This window comes from Ammospiza nelsoni, chromosome 8 (assembly GCF_027579445.1).
Source record: "Ammospiza nelsoni isolate bAmmNel1 chromosome 8, bAmmNel1.pri, whole genome shotgun sequence".
In the NCBI taxonomy this organism is placed as follows: domain Eukaryota; kingdom Metazoa; phylum Chordata; class Aves; order Passeriformes; family Passerellidae; genus Ammospiza; species Ammospiza nelsoni.
Window position 1 is genome coordinate 769,938 of NC_080640.1, and position 24,852 is coordinate 794,789.

Below are 24,852 nucleotides of genomic sequence, written 5' to 3' on the forward strand. Positions count from 1 at the left end.
AGCAGTTTTACCAAACTTGACACTAAAATCTGGCTTTAGATAAAAGGATAAAAATTCCATGAGAATAGTCAAAAGCTAATTGTAAGTGGTACAAGCAAACAGGACTGCAGAATAGGATATTCCACTTGTGTGTGCTGAGAAAGCAGATCCACAACCAGCAGCCCAGGCCACTCCAACCATCCCAGCTGGAAACACCCCCTGGGCTGGCCCATCCAGCCAACTCCCTCCCACACAGAAGGAAACGTTGCAAAACACAGGGAGCGCGGCCAGGTAAACATTTAAAATTTATTAAACTTTTTGGTCAAAAGAACTGAACAATTATGTACAACCCCACGGATCGGCTCGAGCAGGCGTTGGGAACGCGGTTGGATCAACGCTTCAGCGACCCCCCAGTTCCACATCTCCAGAGTTCCAAAGTGTCACAACCAACCACAGGCCCGAGCCTTTCCCGGGAGAACCTCAGGCTTTGTCCTTCCCACCTTGCTGGGACCCAGCGGCTCGGGGGCGGTACCGGGAGGGGCGGGACGGCCACGGTTTGCTCTTGGGACTGGAACAAGCCCTCGTTCCAGGGAAAACGGAGTGTAACCACACTTGGGGCTGGCTGGGGAAAGCTTGGGGCTCTGGGAAGGAGTTCCCAGGCTGCAGGCACCTGGCAGAGCGCAGCCTCTGGCTGCTGGGGGCTGCTGGACGCGGCCCCGGGCTCATCCGGGGGAAGGGGATGTGATTTAGGCCTCTTTGGAAGAAAAAAAGAACAAAGAAAGAAACAGTACCTAAGGCTTAAAACAAGTGAGCAAAAGAGCTCCAGCAGCTGCTGTCCCGCCAGCCGGGGCTCACCCTGGGCAGCCCAGCCCGGCCCTGCTGCAGCACAGCCCGGAGTGGCTCTGGAACCGCAGTGGGAAATGCAAGATTCTACGCCAAATACTTAAAATAAACTGTTCCCTTTGTGACAAATACTAAAAAGGTTAAAAACCATTAACGCACGTCAGGTCTGTCTCTGGCTGAGGGTGAGATGCACCGGGAAGCTGCACGTTTATCCTCAGAGCAGAGAAGGTGTCGATGTTTTGGTTCCCTCCGTGCAAGGCCGACACTTGGTTAAGGCTGTGGATGTTTCTAGGACCCTTTCCATCTCCTAATTGGCACACACAGAGCCTTTGACAACAAATCCAGTGCAACTCCAACTCTATGACAATGCCATGGAAACTCTAAATTCAGAATCTGAAATACTACACAAAAAAGTTTGTATTAGTCTGCCAAAAACTCGGTGTTTAGGGGCAAACCCTGTCAGAGGTGCCACCAGAACTGTTCTGCACCAGCTCAGGACATGCAATACAAAAAGAAGACTGAATACATCCCTCCAGCTCTAAGAACACGTTTGATAGGCTGTTATTTATTAAGTGGTTTCCACCAGAAGGTGTGGTTATAGGTACAGTTGGTGAGTAAATAGCCATGGACACCTGCCTAGACCCCAGCTCAAGCCCTGCCACTGTGCTCTGAGGTCAGGCCCTGGCCGGGCCCGAGGAGGAATGGACAGGCATCAAGCACGAGAAATGTTCTGAAAGGCCCAAATATTACAGCAGAGAGCGAGAGAGAGAAATTACACTTTTATGACAACTTTTTCTTCTCAGGTGTTAAATTTTTTGGTCTATAAACTGGAAAGGAAGGCTCAGACATCAATAAATACATTTGTTTTGAGTGTTGGCCTCATTGAGCACCGTCCACCAGTTCTGCCTCGGAGGGTCCTCCCCGAAAGGCGCGTGGATGCTCCCACCCCACCGAAGGCAGAACCACGCCAGGAACTCAAAGCCAGGCCAGATGCTCTCCGATAGCTCAAGGGAAGTAAGTGCATCAATGTTCCTCACTGATAGGACAACAAGGCCTTCTGTTACAGATAAACAACTGAGCTGAACTATGTGAGACGAGACTCTGTCCGCGGGCAGCCATCCTTAGTTAACCTTTTCCTGGAATAAATACAAGTTATTGGTGGCAGCTACAGCGATGATGTTCTCCGCAGGGTGCCATGCCGTGTGCAGAATCTTCTTGTTGAAGTCCAGACTGTCAACGGTAATTTCGTCCTTCTTCCTCTTGCCCGTGGTGCACACTTTGCGCGGCTTTAGGATGGCACGAGGCTTGCTGCTCTCCCGGGACGCCTCCAGGGTGGTGTCCCGCTGCGTGCTCCGCTCAAACGTCCGGAAGAAGTTGTTGTAAGATCCAGTCATGATTGTACTGGTTCAAGGAAAAGGAAGGCACACCTTGTAAGAGATAAAATCCACCCCCTCCTCAGTCTCACACGTGACTGTCAGACCATGCTCATCACCAGGCCACGGCATTCCAGTGCTCTCCTCTCCACTGGACACCTGCTCCATTCCTTGGGGCTTGAGCACTGCTTCCAGTGCAACACTTCACTTTCAGCAGGTGCTGCCCTGCTGTGCCCTCCTGCCACTGGCACTCAGCTGCAGTGACACTTGGTTCAGCTGCAAGTGAGCAAAGCAGGCTTTCCTGGTGCTCCTCTATCCCTTTGTCCCTTGACAACAGAAGTCAGACTGGTTTGCCTAAAAGGGACCCCAAATCCCCCCCAGTGCCACCCCTGCCATGGCAGGGACACCTCCCACTGTCCCAGGTGCTCCAGCCCCAGTGTCCAGCCTGGCCCTGGGCACTGCCAGGGATCCAGGGGCAGCCCCAGCTGCTCTGGGCACCTGTGCCAGGGCTGCCCACCCTGCCAGGGAACAATTCCCAATTCCCAATATCCCACCCATCCCTGCCAGGGAACAATTCCCAATTCCCAATCTCCCATCCAGCCCTGCCCTCTGGCACTGGGAGCCATTCCCTGTGTCCCAGCACTCCAGGACCTTGTAAACACTCTCCAGTTTCTTGGCTCCTTCAGGTACTGTGAGGCCACCCTGGAGCTTCCCTCTGCAGGTGAACAGCCTTTCAGGAAGAGCCTGAATAGGCTCTCCCAGCCTTTCCTCCCAGCAGAGCTGCTCCATCCTCTGATCATCTGGTGCCTCCTCTGGATTCTCTCCAGCAGCTGCAGGTCCCTCCTGTGCTGGGCTCTGCAGGTGGGGCTCACCTGGGCACAGGGCAGGAGCAGCCCTGGCAATGCTGTTGGTGTGCCCTGCCCACGCAGGGATTTGTGCCCCACACTGGTGACTCGGAGCCGTGGGCAGCCCGGCCTGGCCAGGCTGAGCCCCTCCCACACCCTCAGCCCTCAGGCTCACCTGTCGGAGCCGTTCCAGCAGCACTCGAACTTGTCGAAGATGCAGTCGTTCTCGTAGAGGGAACACAGCTTGCTGCGCAGGTACTCGTGCACCTGGGGAAGGGACACGCGTTGGACACGCGCACGGCCACGGGGACAGAGGGGACAGCTCGGCACGCGTCCTGCTCTACCTGGTAGGTCTCCACGGGCCTGTTCTCCATGTTGAGGTCCCACACCTTGACAGACAGGTAGTCTCTTGTCATCATGTATCGCCCGCTGTGGCTGAATTTCACATCAGATATCGAGGATATTATTTCTGAAAAAAATGATCTGCTGCTAGGATCTTCAGGTTCCTCAAAAACTGCAGAGAGAACACACAGTTCCACATGAAACCAACGCCGGCTCTTACATGGCCTCCGTGTTTTCAGTACTGGAGAATTTTAAATCAGTCACTAGTTTCTTTTTGAAGGAAGTCGCTGTCAGACACTTCTCAGAAATAATCTCTTTTTTAGCACTGTTGTGCTCTAGGTCACCAGAATGCCAGATGTCCATCTCCAACATTCAACCAGAGCACAGCACCAGCAAACCACAACTCACAGTCTTGGGGATCAACCAGAGCAGCAAACTGCAGTGGGTACTGTAACCATCACACCTGATCTACACATCAGCCACAACAGCAGCAGGTGGGAACAGCAGGGACCCCAACACCAGGAGACCACTGGACCCTGTCCTTCCTTTAGCTCTGAACCGCAGCTGTACTAAACAAACCCTGAAATGTGAGCAGCTACATTTGCAACACGGTTTGTGTGACTTTAGAGAGCAGATCAACATGTGTTGTTTAAATCCACAAGTCAACCTCTGAAATCAGAGATTCCTGATCCAGGCTACCCAGATCTCACTCATTTTTGAAAGACCCCTTGTAGCAGGATGTGATTCAGTCACAAGCAGTTAAAAATAAAGTGCATTTAAGTGATTTAATGCAACACTGAACCAGATCAGTGGGGTGGCCTTGCATTAGTCACTTCCCATTGCACAAGTATTTCCTTCTAGCCCAAGAAAGCCCTCTCTGCACTGCAGGAAGCTGGCCTGGGCAATGCTAGAGCTCAGCTCTGCCAGCAGGGAACAGGAATACGTGCCTGCGTGCAAGGCCTGGGCAGGATCCTCATGGCTTCCATAGCAAAGCTTTCTTTCCTCACCTGCTCGTGCTTTGGTGGCTCAGCAGCCAGGGGAGCAGCCACCCTGCATCCCTGGAAACTTCCAGGGCATATTCCTAGGGCATCATGTATTCCTAGGGATTCATCCTATCCTATCCTAGCAGCTGCACTGGTCACAGGGGACAGGGATTCTGGCAGCCCAGTCTGCAATGCACAGAGGTGCAAGAGCTGCCCTGAACTGGCACGGGGAGAACAGATGCCTTGAGAGGCAGCCAGCCTGAGTGTGGCCAGCAGACAGGCCTCACTGTGCCCAAAGCACTCATTCCCATCAGTTTACGAGGCACAAACAGGCAAAGAGCAGCCAGGTAGGTGGTGCCTCATGCTACACCTGTGCCCAGGGGTGGCTAGAACAGGACAACTGAGACATGCCCAGCACTGCTGCTCTGGAGCTCCCCAGGGAGATGGGGTCCCCCGGGGCTGGAGGGCAGGAAAGGGAGGAAAGGGAGGAAGGGCAGGAAAGGGAGGAAAGGCCGGGAAAGGGGGCACTCACACTTGGAGTGCTGGTCGCACAGCGCTGACGAGCGCATGTCGCACAGGCGGATGGTGCCCTTGCTGCTGCTGTACACGAACACGTTGCAGTGGTGCGGGTGGAACTCGGCCGCCGTGATCACCTCCGTCAGCTCCTCCATGTTGGCTGGCTTGATGTCCACGATGTCTGCCACAGCTGGTCAAGGCCTGCAACGCTTCCCAGCGGCAGCTCATCAGTGACAGAGCTTAACAATGCCACCTAGGAAACTGGGGCAAGAGCTTCCTTTCCACCCTGCGTAAGGTACAAGAGTGGGGAACAGCCTGCAGAACTCTGGATTTGACAGGTCACAGAATCCCAGAATGGTCTGGGGTGGAAGGGACCAGGCTGCTCCAGCCCCAGTGTCCAGCCTGGCCTTGGGCACTGCCAGGGATCCAGGGGCAGCCACAGCTGCTCTGGGCACCTGTGCCAGGGCTGCCCACCCTGCCAGGGAACAATTCCCAATATCCCATCCAGCCCTGCCAGGGAACAATTCCCAATTCCCAATATCCCGTCTAACCCTGCCCTCTGGCTCTGGGAAGCCATTCCCCTTTGGCCTGTCATTACATACTCTTTTAAAAAAGTGCCTCTCCACTTTTTAAAAAGTGCTTTCTCCATCTCAAATCCACAGATGCTGGGCAGTTTCAGACTCCTGGAGTGAAAGGGTATCTCACATGAATCAAAGTCCAGCAAACCTCCCTAAGCCACCTTCTTAATGCTTCCTATTGCACACCAAATAAACCTCATCGCTTTACCTAAAGCTTTGGAAAACCTGATTTAAAACTTTGGAAATTGACCTGTTTAGGCATCAGTACTCCTGCAACTTTTATTTTACTGCAGATTTGTCAATGTAAAGCACTCTGTTAGTTTTAGTTGCAGAGGTTTGCAGAAAGATCTGAAAATTACTTCTGCAGTTAATGGTATCATTTGACATGAAAAAATATTGAGATTTGGTTTCAAGAGAAGTCACTTGGTTAAGAAACCACAAACTTTGAAGGAAGTATTCACAGTAACAGAGGATCTACTGTTCATATCCAAAAACTGTTATTTACCCTGATTGAACTTCACAAGTTAGGGATGCTCCCACAATTCCTCAATTTCTCCTTAGAAATCAAACCCTCTCTGATGTTTCTGCTGACAGTTTTCCACTGGAGGCATGCTTGCCCTCAGCAAAGACTGAGCATCCCAGAACCTGCTTTCACTGCATTACACCTCCAGACTTCAGAAATTCTCTTTGAAGCCCTGGCTTCAAACACCCACTCTAATTAGTACCAGTGAGGTGATTCTCTTAATCACAGGCAGCTGAGCTGCACCTGCCGTGCAGGGGGCACCAAAGGATACTAAAGCTCCTGTTGGTGACCTCCAGGTGCCAGAGGTTGATGCGGAGGTCGTCGGCAGACAGGTACGTGGCGTAGTCGCTGTTGACAGAGATGGAGTTGATGTGGTAGGTGTGGGCGTTGGCGAAGGTCCTGCGTGGGCTGGCCTCCACCATCAGGTCCATGGGCTTCAGCGTTGGCACCTGGGCGGGCACAGAGCACAGGGGCTGGGCACAGGGTCACTGCTGATCCCCATGGGGTCACTGCTGACCCCCACACATCACCCAGCACAGGGTCACTGCTGACCTCCACAGGGTCACCTGGGCACACGGTCACTGCTGACCCCTCACATCACCCTGGCACAGGGTCACTGCTGATCCCCATGGGGTCACTGCTGACCCCCACACATCCCCCTGGCACAGAGTCACTGCTGACCTCCACAGGGTCACTGCTGATCCCCTCACATCACCCAGCACAGAGTCACTGCTGACCCCCAGACATCACCCAGCAGAGGGTCACTGCTGATCCCCATGGGGTCACTGCTGACCCCCAGACATCACCCAGCACAGGGTCAGTGCCTTAGAAAGGACCCTCCAGATTGAGTCCATTCCCCCAGCCCTGCTGAGGCCGCCACCATCCCCTGTCCCAAGTGCCACAGACAGCTGGGAAACCCCTCCAGAGATGGGGATTTTACCCCTCTGCCCTGGCCCACAAATCCAGCCTGTCCAGTTTCCCCTGCAGAGCTTCCTGCCCCCCAGCAGATGCACATCCCACTCACGTTCCATCCTCTGTCAACTCAGCGGCCGCCCTCGATCTCCTCAGCCAGATCATCAATAAAGACCTTAAACAGAACTGGCGCCAACACCGAGCCCTGAACCCCACAGCTTGTTTGATGGCAATTAATTAATTGCACTGCACAGATTTCTGTATTGATTTGGTGACTAAACACTTCTGAAATCCACTGAGCACAAAAAATACAGAGAGAGCACATGGATGCTGACTTTGGACACTGCCAACAGGAAACCTCCCAGCCAAAGCCAGCCCTTGGTGCCTCACGCAACAGCACATGGGCTGTGTTTGTAAACAAACCCTTAGAAATGTCCCCAGACCTTGGATGGCTGCTCAGGAAACTGGCAAGAGCAGTCTCCAAGCAAACTCCCAATTTGCTCAAGAACAGTCAGCAGGAATTCAGGCACACCTGGATGTCCTGCTCCCACAGCCAGCTGAGCTCAGGGGTGCCTAAGGTAACCTGTCCTCCTGGAACAAGGACCGATCCAGCCCAGAGCTGCCTACCTGCCTTCCAGGCTTGTATCTCCCAGCCTGTTTACACCAACTGACGACTACAATTAATCCATTACTTTTTATCAGGCCACTGTCCTATCTCAGCAGAGTGCTCCCAGCCTGGCTGTGACAGCACAGGTGCACCAATGGGAAAGATCAGGAATGGGACTTGGAAATGCCATGGTCTCTGTGTGAAGAGCTGCTTCTCCTCCATGGCCACGTCCCCATGAACATGGGCACTGTGTTTCTGTAACAAAACCTGCCAAGAGAGCCCCAGAGCTCTGTACACTCCGGCTCTCCAAACCCTGAGCACTTTAACACATGAAGGTACCTCCAGGTGAGGTTTTTCCTCCAGCCAGCTCTTGTTCAGATGTGGCTCATCCATCAGCCCTTCTCCTAGGCTGCAAGGGCTGCAGGCCAGAGCAGCAGCAAGGGCAGGGGACTCACAGAGAGGTTCTGCTGCTGTTGCTGCTCCCCCCGTGCAGGACAGTGCCTTAAGGAGCCCAAAATGCCTCTCCAGAGCCCCAGCTGGTGCCTGCTCCAGCAGGGCAAGGCAGCAGAACCCAAACCTCCACTGGGACCTCCTTCTACCACTGGATCCTAAGGGATGTAGCTGCTCTCATGGAACACTCAATCCAACCCTGGCTTGCACACACTGAGGCAATGGAAATCCTTTCCCAATGCATTTTGTACACCCAAAGCTTCTCTCAACATTCAGCTTTGGCAAAAGCAAGACAAACCCCAAGAAATGCCTCCAGCTGAAGTCTCTACCATGGAGGGGGGCTTTGAGAGCATCGAGAGCCTCAGTTCTGCCCCTGCTGATGGTGGAACAACATGAAACCCCAGGAAAACCTCCAACCCCACCTTTCATTTCTTGGGCTCCTGCTCCAAATGATCCCAACCCTATCACTACAGCATGTCCAAGACTATTCCAGTGCACATTACGTTACACAAATGCCTGGAACTTGCTCTAACAAACGGACCTTCATCCAGCCATAGAATAACCTATTCCAATTTTTGACTCATCCTCTTAGAAATACAGTATTATAATGATGAAAGTTTTCCTCAAGCTTCCCAGAGGAACTTTTTAAAATAGTTTTTATATATAAGAATAACATGAAGTGTCTCCATTTTTTTCTGAAGGTTTCAATGAGCCTGACACAAACAGCATTTGTGATTTGCACATTTCAGTTTGGTAGCACAAAGACAGAGAAGAGCATGCAGAGAGATACACGAAGTCAAAGAGCAGAGACGTACCCGTAGTTCTGTGACTCGGCAAGGCTCCCTAAGTCTTCCATCTTCATCTTTTAAATTATAACCTTCAGCTCGTTTATCCCTTTCACTTATTTTCCATAGTTTAATAGTTTTATCTAAAACCAGAAAATTCACATGCTTGAGAACAGATTGAATACCAAATCAAATCAGTAAACGTGCACTCAGCAGAGAGGACATGAGTGACCTGTCTGCATTTCCCCTGCCTGCAGCACAAGGACCCTGACCGAGTTCTTTACCCACAAGGTGAGGTGCAGTTTGAGTAAGATCCCAGTTTGTGCCTGAGCAGTAAGGTCCTGTGCCTCCCACTCACCCAAATGCCACTGCCTGGGGAGAGTTTCACACTCCAATTACCCAAATTCTCCACTAAGCCTGGATGATTTGCTGAATTACATTAGGAGACCACTGCTAGAGACCAAACCCAACAAACACATGAAGCCCTCATACTAACGGTCCTAAAGGAAACCAGGTTTGTCCCAGACACCTGCTCAGAGCCAGCCAAAGGCAGAGATCAGGCTTTGCCCCAGTGTTCCCAAAGGAATGCACCTGCCAGGTGTTCCCAGAGAAGTGCTCCAAGTGCAGGCACTGAGTGCACACTTGTCTCACCCAATGGTGAGAGCCTTGGCTAACTGGAGCCAAACCTCTCCTCCCAAACTCCAGCAGAGCATTTCAGATTATACCGTTTAAAGAATGCTTTATTAAGACTTCTATCAGAGGAAATTATTTTAATTGCACAAACCAGCAGACAGAAGTCACTCCTGCTTTTAGAATTTCACCACGACCTCACAAAGTGATCTAAACTGTTAAAATAATGTATATCTCTGATAATAAGAGCAAGTTTTTTCCACAGAATAGTTTAGGCTGGAAAATACCTTTAAGACACGAGTCTAACTGTTCCCACTAACCCATGTACCCAGTTGTACAATTTCATTTACACATGCTCCATGATGCCCCAAAACTAAACAGACCCAATATTCACAAAGCCAACATTACAATCAAGACATATTTTGCATGTAATTAGAGAAGACATTAAAACAACCCCAAAATATGTCAGAAAAAAAACCCCAAGTGTATGACAGGTGAGACAATATCCCAAAGACAAAGTTCTTTGTGCAAAATAAAGGGCCCTTACCATTTGTAGACAGCAGGAAGTGAGCAGCATTCTGTTGTGGTAACCACCTAATTTTATTAATTTTTTCCTCAATTTCTAGACTTTTCAAGTAGTCAAACTCAGGCTCATGACTCTGGAAGGTACTGTAAACATTGTATTCTCCCCGAGAGATAGGACGGCTTTTAGTCTGCAAGAAAAAGAGCATTTCCTGAGGCTGGTGCCACTGGGTCCCTCAGAAATGGCCCACACAAAACAACCACTAGAAACCGTCAATTGAATGTCAGCTTTTACAACAGCTCTTGAATTTTGAATCTTCAGTCTGTGGTATTGTACCCAGTTTAGCATCGATACAGTGCACACAGCCCCTCCTCTTTAGAAATGTAAGTTTATGTATAAATAAATATCTGTGCACCCTTCAGGCTTTGCTAGTCTCATGTGGTGGGTGTGGGAGCAAGGAACAGAGAGCAAAGTCCCAAGGTTCCCCAGATTTGCATTATCAGATTTGAGGCAATCTGTTATCAGGCTTTCTGAGTAAGTTGGTGTCAGTGGTTTGTGGTGCAGAACAGCCCCAGGGGTGCAGTTTGCCCTGCAGCGTCTCACGGCTGTGGAGTTTCCACACTCTCACTGAACTCTCAGACTTTACATGATTTTACTCCCCATGCATCATTGACTTGTAAGAATTTTGGGCAGGTTCCTCTCACCTGACCCCCTCCAGAAGTTCCCTGCACTCAGGGTGAGCTGCCTTGGCACCGGTGCTTTCCCTCTCTACTCACACGTTTGGCTGGAGTAATTGCTGCTGGCAAGTGAAGTCAAGTCCTATGAGCCCAGGGCATGATCAGAGCATTCCAGGGTGCCTTCCCAAATCCCAAGTGTCTGGGGAGCTGTACAACCACCCTTAGCTGTCACTGACCTAGTGAATCGAATCTTAAATACAAACTGGGGAAAATATATGGTTATTATTTTAATGTTCCAGCCTTATACACTTATTGTAGATTCTTTCCTGCAGTTTTGCACAGTACAAAAGAAATGTCCCTCATTCCCAACTCTTCCTCAGTTTCCATGTGTGTTTCCCCGTGTTCCCTGGGAGACAGCTGAACATTCCTGTGTGAACAGCCTGACCTGGGCTTTGTTTCCCCCTCTCTGAGGAAGTGCCACGACAGGCAGGTTTTGCCTTACGGAACAACTGAGAGCCAACCCATAATAGCCCCCCTCCAGATCAGGCAATGCCAAGATCCTGAGAAGTGCAGGGTGTGCCTGAGGCACCTCTGACCTTATCTCTGGCCCTAGTTAAGCCTCTGGCCACCCCAGTAAATGATGAATGAGCCTGGGGCCGTGTGGCTGCAGCCAGGTAACATTTCAGTGCTGCTGGCACCTCACTGCTCCAGAGCCTCCCAGAACAACCAGAGAGGCACCTGTGGGACAGCCTGGGACCAGCAGCACACCGAGCACAACACTGGCCAGGTGGTCATTAACAGAACATCATCTGAGCCCCACAGGGAGAAGAGGGGTTCTGCTGGAGAAATCCCACAGCACCCGAAGATCTCTAATATTCGTGTACGGACAAGCTGAATTAAAATTCCTTTATTAATTCTGGTATTTCTGACCCAGGAGGATGCTCAAACCCTCAAATTCCCTTCAACTCCTCAAAGGACAGAATATGCAGACACTTTGGTGAGAACTGCCATGTGGAATACTGACTTTTTAAAGAACACAATCCCAGATTCCTCCCAGAGATGACAATTACTTTTCAGTACTTGGAGTACATTTCCGTCCCCACTGCTGCTCGGGATATCCCAGCTCAGGATGAACACACAGGAACATTACAGCACTGTCACACAGCTGAACTCATGAAGAGGAGCTGTGGAAGTGCAGGAGGGACAGTGCTCCCCCTCTCTGACGGGAAATGCTCAAGTGTTTCTGGAGAAGTGGCTGTTTCCACTGCTTTTAAATCCTCAAACAAATTTTAACTACCTTATCCTGTAGTTCTTGCAGCTTATTTCCTGAACTTCTTTTACATTCTCTCCCAAAGCATTGTGATTTATCTTAGGTCAGCTTGACCCAGTGGAAAAATTCAGGAGAAAGTCCAAATTCTGCAAAGCGACACTGAGGACACCAGGTAAATATCAAGAGCTCACTTGGATTTTGGGGACTTTTTTTTTGGAAGGAGGGAGAGGAACCCTCACGAAACCAACTTACCAAGTACAGCACAGGGCAGATACTTACAAAAGTGTCTAACTTGGGGTTTTCTGAGAAAACTCTCCATTTAAATATCGGGGCATGAACAGATGAAGTGAGACTGTGCAACACAAGAACAGTGTAGTAACAACACTTTTGTTTTTTGAGTCACTGACCTCTTGTTCCCTTTGAAATATAACCACTCTGCCACCTTTGTCTCCTGTTGCAAGAAGATCACCAGTGTAATTAAATTCAACTGTTGAAATTATATCAGCTGTAAAGAGAACAGAAATAAACCAGCACTGTAATGTGGAAAGCAAATCAAGGAGTTCCAAGACTTGAGCACAAAAAAAAAGCATTACAACTTGTATTAATGCAAGGACAAAATTCTTCATTTACATCCCCAAATGCAGCCATGTTTCAAAGCCTGACACACTTTTACTGACAAGGTAAAACACTTACTCATTCCTCAGTGCAGGCCTTTAGTCACCTGAAGTACACTAGCTTAGGAACCCAAGGTGTGTGTGCTCCCCCTGAGCTTTATCCATGGGGACATCCCTGCCCTGAGCTCCCCCAGGTGTGTGTGCTCCCCCTGAGCTTTATCCATGGGGACATCCCTGCCCTGAGCTCCCCCAGGTGTGTGTGCTGCCCTGGGCAGTGTCCATGGGGACATCCCTGCCCTGAGCTTTATCCATGGGGACATCCCTGCCCTGAGCTCCCCCAGGTGTGTGTGCTCCCCCTGAGCTTTATCCATGGGGACATCCCTGCCCTGAGCTCCCCCAGGTGTGTGTGCTCCCCCTGAGCTTTATCCATGGGGACATCCCTGCCCTGAGCTCCCCCAGGTGTGTGTGCTGCCCTGGGCAGTGTCCATGGGGACATCCCTGCCCTGAGCTTTATCCATGGGGACATCCCTGCCCTGAGCTCCCCCAGGTGTGTGTGCTCCCCCTGAGCTTTATCCATGGGGACATCCCTGCCCTGAGCTTCATCCATGGGGACATCCCAGCCCCGAGCCCCCTCAGGGATCCCACCCCAGTGTGTGCATCCTGCCAGGTGTGTGCATGCTGCTCCCACCTGCAGCGTGCCCTGATCCACGTGAGGCTGAGGCACACCTGCCTTCCCAAGCCAAGCACTCAGGGAGTTGGTAACTTCAGGAGCCTGGAACAGGCAGCTTTGCTTGGCCAAAGGTGTAAAATAGAAACAAAATTGTTCAGCTGAGCTTCCTGAACCGGCTCCCGGCAGAAGCATCAGCCAGGACACGTGGAAGCAGGAGGGCAAAGGAAAAACCCCCTGGGGCTGGAGAGAGGCCAGTGTTATCCCCCAGAGCAGCCCCAGCCCCTCTGGGAGGTGGCAATAAAGAAATCATTGCCACTGAACAACCCCAGCCAAGGGGAGGTGAGATAAGGAGCTGGAAATGTCTGTCCTGGGGCTGGGGCAGATGGTAACAAACCCGACAAAGCACTCAGCAAACACTGCTCCTGCTCACATCAAATATTGCATTTATGATGCAGATAGCAAAATTCTGAGGTTTGAAGTGTATCATATCAATTAGTTCCAGAGTGTGCAATTGGAGACTCCCTGGAAACTCCTTTCCTGTATTGATCTTGATGTGCTATCTTTGAAATTCCTTTCAATAATGCCCCACTCTCACGAGGAAGGAGATTAGAAACACTAACAAGTTTTCTCAACATAAATTCATTTTTCATCTTTTATCAATGATGCCCTTAAAAGTTTTTTCCTAGTATGGAGAGATAATGATTTACCTTCTGGATTAAAAATATTTAGAACAATTAAATAAATGAGTAAATATAATCTTTCTACAGATTATATGCCAGATTTATGCCAGCCTTCAATATCACATTACTAATCAGCTTTTGGACACATCCAGTTTTATAGTCACCTTTCTTTAAAAGGAATTACTAGTCAATTATCAGTTATTATTAATTATACACAGGGATTTTAGAAGACACCCTGGAGAAGCAGGAAACCAAGGAAAAAGAAACAAACTGAGAAGGTAAACAATCAGTGAAGTGACTTCACTGAGAATTTTATGACATTTTCAGTACTCAGATAGGAAGAAGCCCTTGAGTTATGGCAGTTTATTAATAGAAAAACTAATATTCCACTACTACCCTCACCTGCAAGCCTTTCTAGCAAGGATCCCTTTTACCCTTGGAGATTCAGGATGAACAGCAGGAATAAATGCCTCCTTAGCACATACAATTCTTTCAAAGTCACAAAAGCTACTTTTCCATTTTATTTTAGAAAAAGAAGAAGTTATTATTAGCTTCTCCCATTTTCTACTGGAGTATTCACACAATTATTTGCTCAAAATGATCTGTGTACCATTTTTGTTTCCCAAAAATGCCCAAACCAGCTGCTGCCACAGCCATTATTCCCCAGCAGTGCTACCCAGACAAACAGAATCCTGGCCGGAAACGCACCAAAACACAGACACGACCCAAATTCCATGGCTTGAAACAAGAAATGCAGGGAGAGGAGGGGAAAGAAGATGCACTGAAATAGTCTGTCACCAACATGCTCTAGGGAACAGGGAACTGGGGGGGCACAGCAGGACAAAAATAGAGAAGCTTCCTTCAAATATTTTATAAGTTACAAAATTAGGAAAATGAGCAAATACCTGCTTTAATAGTCCTGTACTTGTTTTATCCATAAATGTATGAATTATAAAGTTTTCCCTATTGGCACGTTTAATTGAAGCAGATCAATCTCCCAAATCATTCCACCCACTATCCTCAGCACTCTAACATCTCAAAGCAGGTGAAATAAAAAAAAAGTATTCCAAGACTCCAAGTAAAGCACAGAATGAATTCCAAACCATTCCTGTTCTGCTCAACACTTCACCCACCTACATTTGCTCCTCACTTCCAAGTCACCTTAAAACTTTTAGGAAAGAACAAAGCAAACCTCTGCAGGCTATTCATCATTGCATTAACTCTGGGATTTCTAGGATTTTTTATTAGATGTCATAACTTCTTCTCAGGTATACAAGGACCAGTCTTATCCCCCTGCCTTACCTTCAGCCTCTTCTCCATGCCAGCAGAGTAACTCCCAATGGAATGTGGGGAAGGGTGAGCAAAGCCAAAGCAGTGTGATATTTGTTCACGGACAGCACACCAAGGCTCCTCCCAGGTCCTGCTTTTCTAGAAACAGAGGTTTGTCCAGCTGTCCCTCCAGTTCTGTCCCTGTGGGGCTGGGACTTGCTCTGCACCCATGTAAATCCTCCTCCTGTACCCAGGGACGGAGGGCAGCAATCCCTGGGACTTCACAGTAACATACAAGGCTGGCCATGTTTCTTTCCAGACAAGAAAAATTCACATTTAGCCTCACTTCTGGAAATGAGTCCCAACTTGGTTACACCGCATCCAGAGGAGAACCTCTGAGCTGTTTTCACAGTGTGTATTAAAAGGATTGCTGGCAACTACACCGTGATTCTGTACCCCCAAACTTAAGAGCACTGATCACTTCCATGGGTAGGAAACACCATCCCAACACATCAGAGGCCACAAACCCAGCTCTGCAGTAATGTGGTGGAGCCCACTGCCTGCCTCAGGACAGCCCTGCAAGCCCTGACAGATGTGACAAAGCTCAGTTTGAGTGCTCTGAGCCTTTCACCATCTCTGCTGAGTGAAAGGCTCAGAGCACTCCCTATAAACAACTCCCTATAAACAACCTCCCTATAAACAACTCCTGCCAGAATTCTGGGGAGCTGACAGCCTCCAGAGCCAGCTCTGCTGGGAGAAGGGAGCTGGGGTGGCAGAGACCAGCTTTTGTTAGGATTTGGAGATGACAGCAAGCTTATACCTGCAAACTAACTTATTCCCCCCAGGATTCACCCCGGGTATTTCTGACACCGCTATCAATGCCCGGGCTCTCAGCTGAGGTAATGGAGAATGCAAAGAGATCCACAACATCTACATCAGGTGCCTAAAATTAGCTCCTGTGAACTTTTCCTCTCTAAGCTGCCTGTGCATGGCTGCTCTGGTTAAAACCCAAACCTGAAAACATGGAAATTACCTGATGGCTCACACAGGAGAGAAGGAATTTGCAGCTGCAGCTTGCACTCAGGACCAACACTAATGAGACATGGTCAGCACCAGTGCCTCTCATCCTCCCGAGCTGCTCAGAGCCTTTTGTCACAAACCCACTCCTCAGACATGGAGTGAAAAGGAACCAAACACTCACAGCTCTCTAACAGCACCTGAAAAGGAGGCTGCTCCAGCTTCCAGGGCATTCTAACCTAGAATTTTCCAAATATGTAATGGACAACATACCACTTCAGCACAAAGCCTGAACAATGCCTGCCTGCACACCTGGCTCCTGTCCTGCTCCCCAGAGAGGAGTCAGAATGCACAGCCCCATTTCCCATGGCCCATCCTGGGACCAAGGCAGGAACTTCTGTAAGGCCCAGGGAAACCTCTGCAGAGGCTCCTGCTTTGAGAGGAAATGGCTGGCCCGGACTGTCAGGGGACAGAGGGAATATTTCTGTGGCTGCGATCAGGCTCAGAGGTGACACACCTTTCCCTCCAACACTGCTATCCTACAAAGCTGGAGTTATCTGTGGCTGGACAAAGCTGTGGGAGGCACTGTGTGGTCTCCCACAGCAAATGGGAAGCAAGCAGAGTGCAGAAGGGATCAGCACAGGTTACGTGCTCCTACACCAACTCAGAGAGCAGGCACTGGGATCCCCCTGGAACACTGTGCTGAACTGTGTGACATGACATCAGAAGGAACACAACTCTCTTTGCAGCAGACAGGGACAACAGACCATTCTGAGGGACCACAGGTGACAAACACGGGCAGTGAGAACAGCAAGGAGCCACCGCTTCAGAGCAACTCAGGAAAGACTCTTCAAATAAAAAATATAATAGGAGCAAATAAGATCAGTCAAAAAAAAAAGAGCCCCTTTAGAGGGAAGAGATTATCAAAGAAAATGAAGCAATTTAGAGACCAGCACCTGCTAAAGAGCAAATCATAAAAAAAACGTTTAAAAACCAAAATCCTATTGGAGCTTAACAAGTTGCAGACACACAGGGCCTCAGAACTGCTTGTCACTGATGTGCAGTAACTGCACTTCCCAAACACTCCCGGGGATGTGCAGCTGCACTGAGGGCTCTGGGGTGGGCAGAGGGAAGCAGGGTGTGAGGTCAGACAGCTCTGCAGCTGGGATGGCTGCTGGCAGCACCCTGCTCCCCCCTCCTGGTGCTGGGCAGGCGGGCAGTGCTGCCATTGCAGCCACCTCTGCCCCTGAGCCTCTCCCTCCTCCCTGCCCGTGTCACTGACTCGCTGCCAGGTGAAGGAGGGCTGTGCCCTGCAGCCAGGACAGCCAGTGGAACAGAGGGGCCACCCTGTGTGGGGAGGGACCGGCTGCTCCTGCTGTCAGTGCTCCTCAAGTGCTGTTTCCTAACAGCTGATGGAAATCACAATTGTACTGAAACACGAGCCAAGCTCTACAGCTGCCAATAACCACCTGACAATATACACACACACCCAAGTTATCAGAATACGCCTCCTTATATACTCAATTTGTACACTTCCACTTGCAGGATTTCTTTGAAGAGTTACCACAGGAGTGAGGTGTACCAGAAATCAGGAGAATAAGCCAAAGGGGTATAGTTTTGCTCAGACCAAACTTCCCTCAGCTTACACCGCTAAACACTCTGCCAACCTGAAGTATTTGTAAGGACTAACTATTTTTTTATACCCTAATACTCACCTCACTTGTGAAATTGGCTTGAATTGCCTTGAGGCACCTGGTAGTGCTTAACTTAAACCAAAATAACTCTGCTTTTGGGACTAACTGAAATCCTTGAACAGATTGAAGGTAAAGCAAGAGCAGGGCACCGGGCAGCTGGGAAGCAGAAGCTCTGTGAGGTCAGTGCTGCTGCTGACAGGCCATGGCAGACTTCAAACATCTTGTTTGGAGCTGTGTGGGAAAGCCTGCCAGCTCCTGGGTGTCCTGGATGCCTGGAGCTGAGCCACCTGGCTCCTGGAGGAGCATGCAGGCTGCTCCGCTGGGAGCAGAGCGTGGATGGACAGACAGACAGGCAGCCAGCAGCAGCACCCTGCTCAGGGGCTGCCAGCACCCTCAGGGATGTGCTCAGCACAGCGTGGACGGACAGACAGACAGACAGCAGCACCCTGCTCAGGGGCTGCCAGCACCCTCAGGGATATGCTGAGCACAGCGTGGACAGACAGACAGACAGACAGACAGCACCCTGCTCAGGGGCTGCCAGCGCCCCCAGGGATGGCACAGCACCCCAGAGCTCGTGGCAGATGTGAGTGCCATCCCCTCCTGCAGCTCAATGTGAGTTTCCTATCAATGGAACCAGACCACGACCTGACAATGGGAGTCCAGTCTCTGCATGGCACCCCAAGAAAGCTGCCTGCTGAGTTTGGGGTGCACGGAGCTGTGTCAGTGCAGGGACAGCCAGACCAGCATGGCACGAAAAGGAGCAGCAAAGCCAGAGCTCAGTTCCACAGATGTGCCCCTTTCCTGCCTGCAGAGCTTGCCCTGCCTTCCCCACAAGCCATGAGAAATTCTGGAGGCTGTTTCTCAGATTCGTGACATAATCCAGTACTCTTTGTGCAAATCTACTGCCTCGGTATTATTTTTTAACCTTTGGAAGACTAATTCCAGTAAGCCCTCTCCTGCTAGAAGTGTATTTAATTAATTCATGCTATTGTTAGTTTTTTCTAAGTAGCTCATAGTGATGGTTTTGGGTGTACTTCTATCAGGAGTTCATAAAAGTCTTAACATGATAAGAAAATTTCAGTTGAAGCTTTCACACCTTCCATCCTTTAAAAAAATAGTGGGATTTGTAATTTTTCATTAGGCTTTCCCCTCTGCATGCAGCCTGCCCGTCTGCAGGCACCAATCCAGTGGCTTGCACTAATTCCTGTATCCCCACTACCCAAATTGCTTTGTTGTGCATTCCCACTTACAACTCTGCAATTGATACTCACTGCTTATTCCAACTCTTCACCATTCACAAGCCACATCTTACCAAACTTCGCATTTCATCAAAATATAACGAAGGCCTCAGGGAGGGCAAAGAGGCACCTGAGGTCCTGCTCGTGCCAAAGCACTGGCTTTTGAAGAAAATCCCAGCCCAAAGCCAGCTTACAGCCCACCTTCTGCCCCTCTGCAGCAAGTGTCACCTCCAGGCATGACCAGTGACAGGGTGACAGCACACAGCACGTGGCTCTGGAGTCACTAGCTCCCTGCCTTCCAGCTCTTACAGAAAAAAGACAACATTAAAGCTTGCAACCAATTCTGCACCTCCCTCCATGCAACTGAACCAGACATCACAGAGCTGCACCTCTACTGCAAGGGGTTTTTTTTAAAGCACAAAACCGTGCCTGAATTTCCTTTAAGAACAGAATAGCCAAAGTGAATTCCTGAACCTCACATGAGAACGTTTTAAACCACTGATTTGTAACAACAATTTCTAAAGAACATTTCTAAATCACTTGTAGCTGCACTCAGGATTACAGACTAATATATTTTTATCAGATGGTGGTTGTCCTTGCTCCTTGTGTTCTGCTTCCTGGCAAACTGCTGAGGTGTCTGACCCAGCCCCTAACAGGCAGCAAAAGCAGGAGAGTTGGCTGAAGTGATGATAACAAGGGATGCCTCAGTTTGGCAGGACAGTCAATCAATACCAGTCACTATCTGGAGAATTTAGAAAAAAAAAGAAATTTATTTCTTGGGTCATTAACTGGAGATACAGCACTGCATCCACAAGGGGTGATGGATTAGATGTAGTAACATCTGGCCGACAGGAATTTGGGCATATCTGTACATTTAATAAACAGATTTACATTTTACTTGCCCCAAAAAAAGAACCTCCCAAAATGGACAAATTTGAACATGGAAAACAAATTCAACACAAAAATCATGGAAGTGATAAAGTCTCTGGCAGCATTTGTATTATCTATTTAGAAAGGTCTTTCTACAAAAAAAAAGCAGCCCAAGAATTACAAGTTCCATGGGCAATCAGTGCAAGTTCTGGAGTCACGTGGTTAACTCTAACAGCAAAATTACCACACAATCTTTAATTAGCTTTGTTTTCAAATTGTGATTGTTGCCATCCCTAACATTAAATCTTTCACTCAATCTGTTTAATCCTCCAGTCCTCTTTCCCGAGTCCAACTAAACTTTTCTGTTCTAGACAAGTCATATCCAAGCCTTTACAAAATCCATATTCAATGTGTGATGGATTACCCTGGTCTCTCAGAAACGGTCAGACTGAACAGTGCCCTTCTCTTTCCTGACACAGAGCCCGAACAGAGGTCAGGGATTAGTCACCGAGGAAAGGCAAGGCACGGACAGGACAAAGAGGAGACAGTGATTTTCTGTATTAATGCCCCAGTCAGGAAAATCCAGCTGCCAGGCTGATACAGCCACTTGTCCCCGGGTTTGTGATGAAGCCAGACACCTGAGAAACAACTATGGAGTATAAAATGCATGTCAGAATTGCACTGCAAAAGAAAGGATGTTCTGGTAAAGTTGCCTGGCTGACTCCTGAATAAACCTCTAAGAAAATCCAGCAAAATACTTTGCATGGAATAGGCTGGACAGCAACTCATGGTGTCCTCCTCTAGAGAGCTGATTTTTCACAAAATAGACCAAAAATTGACAGCAGTAGCAAGTTTGCAACATCACAAAAATTTATGTGCCATTCGAAGGCTATTTCAAGGCAACAGCTGTCCATCAAGCAGGTTTAGATGGGCAGTTTGGAAAGAGAGGATGTAAAAGATGGTAATGAGTAAATATGTCCCTAACTGAAGCCCAGAATCTAGCTATGTATTTGTACTCTTACTAGGAAATTAAATTTGGGCTGTAATTAGCAAATAAATAGTGCATTTTTTATATTTAATTCCAATTTCAAGGCAAAATGTAACTGGAGGAGAAAGGCCACAAATCAAAACAAAAAATCAAGAAGTCACAAAGCCTGTAAATAGTTCTGGTATTCCCACAGGAAAATGAAACTTTAGTGGTAGCTTTGCAAAAGCAGGTGCTGAATGATTCCTGGAGCTTTCCTGCTCTATGCAAATCCAGGCTGCTCAGGAGTTACCTGGGAAGCAGGATGCCCCCAGGAATATATCCTTTTCTCATGGAGAACTGACTTTTAGTCACACAGTGACAGGTCCGAGAGAAAAGAACCATTTAAAAAACATTCAAGCTACTTAAATACATTTCTACAAGATTTCTGGGAACTTCAGAGCAAGCTACAAACACACAGAGGGAAGAAAAACGAAGAAAACAACTGAGTGAGCCCAGTTTCTTGAGCAGTTTCCAGTCCATCCCTCCAATGGCCATTATTTTAAATGGAATTCCAAACAAGTGGCATGAAAATGAAAACACTGTCAGCACAATTTCCCCGTAGCAGGCAGCAAGGAAAAATATTTACTGCATCCAGTAACAAAAATAAAATCCCAAACCCAAGCTGAGCACACACGGCCCCGCAAGTTAATTCACACTTTAGAAAAGAGCGCTGCCAGCCTGGGCAGTTGGAACACAGAAAATTTAGGGGCCAAAAAAGAACTTTCTCATCAGAGTCAAGCAAAACTCCACCCAGGTTCTGCACTCCACAGAAAACACTTTTCCCAGTTAAAACATTTCTTGTTTTCTACTCTGTCCAAAACATGAAGCGCCTGGAAAGTTTCAGAGAAATGTGAAGGTGTGCCCTTTTTCCCTGCTTAATATCCCTATTTATAGCTCCCAAACGTTAACAAGTGGGAATCAAATCTCTCCACAGCTGCAGGAACCCTTTAAACTGCACTTTTCAATGCAGCACAAATGACAGAGCTGCACTCTCTGTGCGTCAGAGTGAAACTTGACAAGCCTGACAGACTCCACTGGTGTTTCTTTTTTTCCTCTCCCTGTATCGTATCACTGTTGTTACCTTTTATCCTAAGCCCAGAACTGTAGACAGTTATCCTAAGCCCAGAACTGTGCCCAGTTTGGGCTCCTCAGGACAGGAAAGTCAAGGAGCTCCTGGAGAGGGTCCAGCAGAGGCCACAGAGGTCATTTTGGGATGGAGCATCCCTGAGGTGAGGAGAGACTGTGGGAGCTGGGCCTGGCCAGGCTGGAGAAGGGAAGGCTGAGAGGGGACCCCACCAACCCCTCCAGATCTGCCCAGGGGCTGCTAGAAGCCGGTGCCAGGACAAGGAGCACTGGCCAGGAGCTGAACCACAGCGAGTTCCACCCAACATGGGGAAGAACTTCTTCCCCTGGAAGGGCAGAGCCCTGGAGCAGCTGCCCAGGGAGGGGCCGGGGTCTCCCTCTGCAGAGCCATTGCAAACCCTGCTGGCCACGTTGCTGTGTCCCTGCTGCAGGTGGCCCTGCCTGGGCAGGGGCTGGGCTGGGTGATCTCCAGAGATGCCTTCCAAACCCAACTACCCAGGGATTCAGGGATTCACACTAAAGACCCGGAGGAAGGCGCCGTGACTGCTCTGCGATGCTCTACGGGTGGGAGCTCGCTTAGTCATGGCCCACACCCCCCGGCACGGCCGGGGATGCTGCGGCGCTGCCCCGCAGCCGCCGGGAGGGCTCAGCGTGCAGGGGCTCCCCTCACCTTCCGCCACGTCCTCGTCGATCGCCCCCTTCACCTGCAAGAAGCACCACTGCACCTCGTTGTTGCTGCCGCCGCCGTCGCCTCCAGCTCTCGCCACTACTGCGGAGGGAGAAAGGGTGGTGAGAGAGGGAGGGAGAGAAGGGACCCCGCGCCGAGCCCGGCCCGGAGCCCTCGGGGCCGCCGCGCTCCCGCATCACCCGCCGCTGCCGCCCGGCGCGGCCCGGCCTGCGGCCGGCTCCCGCGGCCACACGGAGCCGAGCCGCGGCCCATCCCGGCGCGAACGCGGAGCCGAGCGCGGAGCCGAGCGCGGGGCGCGGACACAGACCTGCCATGGCGGGGGGAGCCGCGGGAGCGGGGCCGGGAGCGGGGCCGGGAGCGGGACGGAGCCGCCCGGAGCCGCGGGAGGGTTCGCGGTTTCAAAATGGCGCCCATTGCCGGGCGGCCCGGCCGTGACGTCACCGCCGGCTCCCCTCAGGGAGGGCGGGCCGGGCAGCGAGCGGGGCGGTGATCGCGGCACGGCCGCTACCGGTACCGGCACCGGCACCGCTACCGGTACCGGCCGCGGCACGGCCCGGCGGGGCGAGCAGGGCGGCGGAGCGGGAGCATGAGCAGCAAGAGGAAGAAGATGAAGCGGTCTTGGTGCTGTGGAGGCGCTCCCCAGGCGGCAGCGGGGGCTCCACGCGCGCTGCTCCAGACGCGGCTTTACGTGAAGGGACGGGGCGGGACCGCCACAGCGGGGAGATAACGCCGTGCCTCCTGATTTATTCCTGCTCGGTCCCTGAAGGGTTAATTGTGATGAGGGGGAAAAAAAACCAACAAAAGCAATAAAAAACCCCAAACGTGCCTCTGACTCGTTTCCGCCTTCAGCGAGCGCCAGAGGCGGGGTGAGGGGACGGAGGGTGGCGGGAGCTCAGGGAGTCAGCGCTGCTCCGGGATTTTGCACAGATTTATCACAGAATCCCAGAGTCACTGCGGCTGGAAAAGCCTCCAGGATCACCGAGTCCCAGCTGTACCCGGTGCCCACCTTGTCCCCAGCCCAGAGCTCTGGGTGCCACCTCCAGGGATGGGCACTGAACCCTCCCTGGGCAGTGCCAAGGCCTGAGCACCTTCTCAGTGACAGCGTTTCCTAAGCCCGGCTCAGCTCTGGTGTCTCAGTGACAGCATTTCCTGAGCCCGGATCTGCTTCTTTTCCAAGCACAGATACTGGAAGTTGTCAAGAGGCAATTTCTGCCCCTGAGTCCGAGAGAACAGAAAGAAATGAAAGTGAATTCTCTGTTTGCCCCCAAACCCCTCTGTTAATGTATTCCTGGTCCCCAAGTCCCTTGGAAAGTGGTACAACTTAAAGAACTCTAAGTGCTAGGAAAGGTGACAGATCTGCATTGTTGTTTCTTAGTCTGAGGTGGTTTCCTAAATCCTCTTGGTTGTAAGAAACACAAGGAAAGTGGTTGGTAAACAGACGTGGTTAATTGTGATCTTGAACGCAGATGAGTGAAGAACTTACAGAATAAGAGTCTTGTTAGGGACAAGTAAATCTCTCTGGTGGGAGTCTTTATTTTACTGAATGAAATTTTACCTGGAGGTTCTCTGGGATTTTCCTGTGGAAGGACTAAAGTCTAGTGCTTGCCTGAGTTCAGGATGGTTCCTCTCAGAGACATTTCTGCTCTGGGCTTGCAGCCTGTTCTTGGTAATTTAGATACAGAAATGCGTTTGACTCAAGATTTAATTTCTTGCTATGACATCTGTACCCATTTATAAATTCATTACTTGATTTGTGTTTATTCCTTATGCCGTGTGTTGTGTATCAAGTGTTTAAATAAAATAATTTTTTACTTAGTCTCTTGGCTGTCTCCTCTCTAGCTGTAGGAAAGTCATCCTGAAGGGCAAAGAATGCCTTTAAACCTTGCCCTTTGGCAGTGGGAAGTCCTTCCCTGTGCCCTGCCACTCCAGGCCCTTGTATATCATCTCTCTCTGGTTTCTTGTTGGCTCCTTCAGGTGCTGTGGGGCTACTCTGAGGTCACCCCAACCTTCCCCTGTCCAGGTGAGTCCCTCCAGGTGTCCCAGCAGAGCTGCTCCATCCCCTGAGCATTTGGTGCCTCCTCTGGATTCTGCAGCAGCTGCAGGTCCCTCCTGGGCTGGGCACTGCAGGTGGGGCTCACCTGGGCACACAATTCCCCTTTCCTGCTG

The 24,852-nt window shown here is 50.1% G+C and overlaps 1 protein-coding gene across 2 annotated transcripts; it reads right to left on the reverse strand.

The window, feature by feature from the left end:
- Positions 1–265: 265 nt before the first annotated feature.
- Positions 266–23,200, reverse strand: PPP2R2D (protein phosphatase 2 regulatory subunit Bdelta). 2 transcript variants are annotated; one of them, XM_059477162.1, is made up of 10 exons: positions 22,994–23,200; positions 22,669–22,764; positions 12,244–12,341; positions 9,914–10,079; positions 8,767–8,879; positions 6,254–6,431; positions 4,898–5,062; positions 3,385–3,554; positions 3,216–3,307; positions 266–2,223 (listed from the first exon to the last, which is right to left on the reverse strand). In XM_059477162.1, the coding sequence occupies exons 1-10, from the start codon at positions 22,998–23,000 to the stop codon at positions 1,944–1,946; spliced, it is 1,365 nt and encodes a 454-aa protein (XP_059333145.1). In that variant the 5' UTR covers positions 23,001–23,200; the 3' UTR covers positions 266–1,943. The 2 variants fall into 2 exon arrangements, with proteins under 2 accessions (XP_059333145.1, XP_059333144.1); XM_059477161.1 differs by having other exon boundaries at positions 22,669–22,767; positions 22,994–23,199.
- Between the last annotated feature and the right edge of the window lie 1,652 nt (positions 23,201–24,852).

Coding starts and splice junctions, on each gene's coding strand:
- PPP2R2D (XM_059477161.1), bottom strand. Junction 10,080..12,243: donor TATTTCAAAGGGAACAAGAG/GTCAGTGACTCA, acceptor TTTTTCTTGCAG/ACTAAAAGCCGTCCTATCTC. Junction 3,555..4,897: donor GTGCGACCAGCACTCCAAGT/GTGAGTGCCCCC, acceptor TTCTCTCTGCAG/TTTTTGAGGAACCTGAAGAT.